Source organism: Branchiostoma belcheri, unplaced genomic scaffold (assembly GCF_001625305.1).
Source record: "Branchiostoma belcheri isolate BF01 breed outbred unplaced genomic scaffold, Haploidv18h27 scaffold373, whole genome shotgun sequence".
NCBI lineage: Eukaryota > Metazoa > Chordata > Leptocardii > Amphioxiformes > Branchiostomatidae > Branchiostoma > Branchiostoma belcheri.
In genome coordinates, this window is record NW_017803991.1 from 29,362 (window position 1) to 35,698 (window position 6,337).

Below are 6,337 nucleotides of genomic sequence, written 5' to 3' on the forward strand. Positions count from 1 at the left end.
ATATACCAGTTGTCAATCATTTGTTTAGTACATGATACTGTTATTGTAACTCTCGAAGTAGATAAAGGATAGTGATTTTCATGTAGTAAGGTTCTATACCTGAATAATGTGATAAAGTGAAGGAACATAAAATAACATCAGATAATCATTCATAACAAAAGAAAGGTGTGTGTATATAAGAAATCATATAACTTTGTCATCTAAACAAATTACTGGGTAGCATTCATTATTGTCATGTGATGTTTTAGTTTACATTGGAAGTATTTCATGTCAGGTTTTATATTTTTAATGAAGCAGCTGTATATGACATATTTAGCTATTACGATACATTGCAGTAGAATAGGATCTGTGTGTTAAGTATCTGGTATACAATATATAATTTGCTTCTCAGTTAAGGTTAGGTCCTGCTGTGTTTTGTTTTTCCACCACCTTGTAAAATCTTTCCAGAAATATGTGACATAATGGTAGTGTATTAACAGATGTTCAATAGTGTGTTTTTCATTACAATTGTTACATTTGTTACTTTGTACCGTTTTCACTTTTTTTAGCCAGTTGTTTGTAGCAAGGTACCGATGAATAATCTTAAAATGAAAGCATTGTAACTTTGTATCTTTTGTTCTTGTAAAAGTAGCAGATAGATATATGCAAATCGACATAATCACTTAACAACTAAACCTAGACGCAACCCGTAATGTAATGCCCAAGAAGACACCAACACAGAACAACGAGTGCATGGACAGCCGAGAACTTTAAGCATGTATAACAACACGTGATTGAGGTCAGATGGAGAGCCATCATATGCATGACTAATCCATACACGAAGAAGAGATATCGCGTGTACTTCACTCCTGAAGTCGCTTTTGTGATGCATGTCTTATATATTAGATAATCATGATTGCCAGTTGAACAATTTGTTCAACTTGCAATGACATCTCAATTCATATACTGCAAGTGTACAGTTTCTTTTCTTCTAAATTTGAGTTCTATTCTCGATAGACGCGTGGCTGAACCAAAAGAGAGGATACGGGTGGTCTATGGTTTCTCTTAGCCAGTGTCTGATGTTGTACTAAGTTCGGAGTCGAGTGAATAAATCTCCCGGTGGTGAGATCGAATCCTGTGGCCATGTGTTATTTCTTATAGTCTTGTTACCGTAGTAAGAGTACGGGAAACGCGTTGGACTAGAACTAACTGTAAATCCTACTAGACCACCAAAGAACGCAGCAAAAAGACTGTTATAGTTGAACCATGTAAGTGACATTCTAGAAGATAACGACTTTGGGCGATTCTGGACAAGTCCAGGGTCGTACCAAGCTAATAGTTCCGTGACAACTAGCTGGCCCACATAACAATGTCTTTTTTTTGTTAGTATATGATGAAGACAACCACCAGCAGCATCCATGATCGGCGACATGACACAGTACCTCAAGACTGAAAAGATTTCAATGGACTTTGATTTCTAGTATCTTGAGCTTTTGATTCCTTCCATCCATCCCAACGAGAAAATCTGTCCCCTTTGTCAAACAAAACCACAACTGTAACCACAGAGCTGGTAATTTATAACATCCAAAACTAAAATAATTGGACTGCAAAAGTAAGTTATTATATAAAGCCTTGTAAAAATTGTAAAATTATTGCTTTGCGACGAGCTGTGTAAGAGCACAGCCCCATGCCAAATGTTCAAAGTCTATTGCTTTATTTCTTCTGATCAGGGCTTTCCATTGATAAATTACTTTCCATAGGAAACAGTTTCATGCTATTTCCATTCGATTTCAGTGCTATCAGTGGCGAAAAGTTAACCTGTTAGTAGTTGGGTTTAGGTACATAAACTTTGTCTTGGAAGCGTCCAGGTATAAGCCTATTTTTTGACATGAAGTTTCGACTTTTAGTAAGAAGATTTTGTGCATATTTTATTTACTAACTGTACTATCACCTTATGCGCAACTATCGTTAATACCGTCTCCAATCAGCTTTTAACAAAGGAGATTCTACAGTTTGCACATTTTACCCATACCCTACTTACTGCTTTAGAGAACGGTAATGCTGAGTTCTACATTGTAAGAGCAGATGCAGTGCCAGTACTAAGCCAGTTGAGGTTTAGGGCTAGTGCACATTGGACAGCAAAAAAAAACTTCAAGAGACAAAATTTTAAGATAACTGACAATTCGTTCAAGTTAGGCATATTTTTGCTTGAATCTCAAGACCATGAGCCTTTTAATAATGTCATCCTTGTGAAAGGTCCTTGAAAAAAAATTACATACATTAGCATATCCATTGACAAAAGCTAGAAGTTGATTTACCTTGTTTTAAGCCAAATGCGACCTGACATAGTTCTAAAGCTTAAGTTTACAAGTTTAAACTTTTTTCTTTGCCACAGGCCATCTTGGAACATGTACCATCGTTCAGTCGGACAATGGGACAGAATTCAAGGATGAGGTGGAAGAACTCCTGAAACTTCAGAACACTGAACTGACTCACTCAATCTCCATATCATCCGGAAAGTCAAGGCAAAGTAATGTGTTTCTCTCTCTCTCCTCTCACTGACAGTCTCAGCAGACTGTGCATCAGAATGTGAACGGATGTGATATTAAACCCCAATAAAAATATAAACTGTGGGTATATTTTTGTCCAAGGGAAATATCAGGGGAGCAGAAAATGCTTCACTATTGTGGCAATGAATACTATGCATTTTATACCCATTACAGCAACGAAGGCCATCGCCAGAAAATTTTTAAAAAAAGGTGTCGAGTGGGACCAGGGGGCGCCAGCTGGCAGATAAAAGTATTTTTCTTGTCAAGCATATCCTTGTCAATCAAAATGACAAAACATAATGTCCCATTGGGAACAGAAAATGAAAAGATAAGATATTTTCATACAGAAATTCTATTCTACCATGCATATTTGACTATGTTCTTTCTTTTTTTCATTTTCTTTTTAGGTGAATGAAAAGAGGGTGTGCGCTTCTCCTGGCTGCAGTGGACCGCTGGTTCCAAGCAAGGTGGAAATGACTGGTCGTGGCGGCAGCATGAGAGTGGAGTGTAACAGCCCTGACCAGTCAGTTAGTGATTTATGGTTTCCGTGACGTAGTGACTTGTGACGTAGTGCTTAGTAGCAGATCCTTAGCTCCTTAGTTCATTTACATACTCATTAGATTAGCCAATGACTGGTGAGAGCAGTCAGCGTCACGATTAGATATTAGTTAGCCCGCTTGTGTTTGAATTCAGTCGAGACCAGGACCCCAGGTTAGTAACACACACTCTGTATTAGCTCCTTGTAGTTCATTATTATAGCCTTTGTAGATTCCATTCCTCTGTAACTTAGACGAACCTAGACCATTGTAATTCATACGACTAGACCATTGATCACTTGTACAGCAGATCATAATACAGCAACCCGTACAATCGAAATCGATCCGGCTCTGTGTCTTATATCTTTAGTGGTGAACGTTAACTTAACCTAGCAGATAAGGTAGACACGAAGTAAGCTTAACGCCTAAAGTTACACAGACCCCAAATTCTACAGGAGTTCCAGTGTGATGGCTGAAGTATGGTGGTGTCGCCTTTGACGCGTCCACGTTTGTGAGGGAAGGGAGGAGACAAATCGCTGGCCACTCTGTAGCCCTTTCATTTATACTCAATGGGTATACCTATGAAGGGTGTTATATCTATTGATCGACCCCGAACTTAATGATCGACCCCTAACTTTAACCTCATGACCCAGACTACCCGAACCCACACTAACCCTATGGAGATTAAAACAGTTCACGTTACACTATCACCGAGTGATTACTCCTGGCTGTGTCTCTCCTTCAAATAGCTACCTCTAACGGACAAAGGACATAACATCTGGCGACGAGGATGGGATACAACAAGGTTCTTGTATTAGGACTTGGCATTCCCAACTTTTCAGTGACAACTTACTACGACATCCTGAAGAAAGCCTATCCCCACATACACGACACCCTCAGAAGCCAAATCGAGAAAGCTCAAGCTGACATGCAAACACATCTCCAACTCAATCTGCCAGATTTCTTATGCATAACATATGTTGCTGTCTAATTTTTATTTCTAAATTTTAATTTAAAATAAATTTAAAGTACACGCTATGGATTTGGAATGGAAATTTATCAGTTTGTTTTCTTTGTGTAGGTACCACCGGCTGAGCTCACGGGTCCCTGGGATATTCTCCCAGTATAGGTACCAGGAGACAAACTTCAACAGAAGAAACAAGGTGTACAGGGGACTGTACGGCATTCTCGTCTATGTAAGTGAAATACCCTCAATCCAACTTTCCTTGAAATAGTAACATTTTATATCTCCTACTTTTATTGTGCAGCTTTTTAATGTATTATTGATGCGATTTTCTCCATATATTTTTGTCACTTGTAGGGACTTCACCGTGCCAACAGCGACAAATTCCTGTTGTACAGCAATGACATCCTCCAGGTGGTGCGGGACGCCTACCCGTCTGGGGATGACGTTGACTGGCAGCTGATCAATCGGAACAACCGTCCGACCAAGGATATCGAGGTGAAGGACCTCTTCGAGGACAAGAAGTAGTCTACCCACCTGTAGCAGGACTTGTCCTCAAACACGGAGATAACTTACTAGTAACAAAATAGATTAGAGAGAGAGGCAGAAGACAGTATAGTATAGTATAGTATGGTATAGTACAGTATAGTAACAGATTACCTTTGCAAAGGAAAGAAACAGACTCAGGACATTTAACAAACATGAAACATAAAGAACAAGCTACCTATGTGAAAATACACTTGTAAAAATGTACATATGCATATATGTTGTTTGCATAATGCGAATATACATATATTATATTTACATTACCGACAGTCTGAATTTAAGTTTTTGGTTTAATGTAATTTCCTGCCCTCTGAAATCGTTATTTACTGATATTACAAATTGATATTATGAGTGAGAGAAAGGTGTTTAGACTGTGACTATTGCAAGACGAAACAGCTATCTCCTAGCCGCCCCAGTCTCGAAAAAGCTACATGTACCTCTCACCACATTCACAACCTGTGTTTCACCTTCTTGACGCCTACCTCTAGCCTAGACAGCCTACAAACTCTGTGCTTGATTGTACTCGGCTTCTCTGGATTCCTACGTTGGGACGACCTGAGACAACTGCACGTAGACGACATCGCTTTCTGCAATGGTTACGTCACCCTTTTCTTGCCGAAAAAAAAAGGAATGACCAATTCAGAGAGGGTCACTGGTCTTGCATCGCGCAAAATGACAACACCTCCTGCCCCGTCGCCATATTACGCCGCTTTCTACGAGCCAAAGGTTCGTTCCAACGGTCTGTCATCCCGGGAATTTCTCTACCAGCGTGATCGATTCACCGGAGAACAAATTCTACTCTCATACCGACGACTAAACAACCATCTCCCGAGCACGAAATCTAAAGCTCCCAATTGCAAGTGCAAGATGCATTGACGACCACATCATCAGATTTGTTTTCCTATATGTATGCATGACCAAAAAAAAGATCTAACAAGAATGAGCTGTGACAAATTGTGGAATACATTTACTTCCACCACAATTAAGTTTTTTTTTTAAATTGAAATGATCCTCATACCATTACTAATATAAAATTCATAAAAGAGGTGAAAATCAACAGAGTGCTATGGTGCCAAATATGCCTTTTCTCTCATCACAAGAAATGAGCTCATCTGGGACCTGGGCAATCCATATTTTTCTTACGAGTTTCTTTTTTTTCCACGTTTGATCTACCCTATGAGCTCAAGGGAGAGCATAAGAGAATCCTGACTACCCTTGCCAAAGGGCATCATGCATTTGCCTTGTTGCCAACCGGGTACGGGAAGAGTGACTGCTTTGGACCTTTTGGGAAGCTGATGGACAACGTGATTTATTTCCATACAAATTGTTGGAGACAACAGACAATATTCTGTAGTAGTGAAGTAGAACATTCTTATATATCTTTCATTATCTATGAACGTAACAAATAAATGTTGTTCTTTCTATCGCATCATAAAATAGAAAATGGATATACAAGTAGTGAAGAAGAAGCCCCAAGCAGCTCCACGGGTAAGATGTCAAACTGCAAATACAGCGCTAGGAAACACGCATCAACTGAAGAAGCACGTCCAGCGTATGGGAAGGAATGCTCGGCGTGTAGAAAGCGAAACCATGTTGCAGGAGTGTGTCGGAGTGGAAAAAAATTGAGCCTACAAAATGTAGAAGAAACCAGGCGCAAGTCAAGAATAAGTGTACACGATGAAAGATAAAGCACAATGACTAATTGTTGACCGTCAAATTTGCAAGCCAACGGTCCAAGGATGTGCATTATAAGGATGAATACA

At 39.4% G+C, this 6,337-nt stretch overlaps 1 protein-coding gene across 1 annotated transcript in view; it reads left to right on the forward strand.

The window, feature by feature from the left end:
• Positions 1-4,571, forward strand: part of LOC109476422 — a 5,863-nt gene extending 1,292 nt beyond the window's left edge. Inside the window, exons 2-4 of the mRNA XM_019777357.1 lie at positions 2,936-3,051; positions 4,146-4,260; positions 4,386-4,571. Of these exons, the coding sequence (XP_019632916.1) occupies positions 2,936-3,051; positions 4,146-4,260; positions 4,386-4,556 (402 nt within the window). The 3' untranslated portion in view covers positions 4,557-4,571. The remainder of the gene's footprint in view (positions 1-2,935; positions 3,052-4,145; positions 4,261-4,385) is intronic.
• Positions 4,572-6,337: the final 1,766 nt, after the last annotated feature.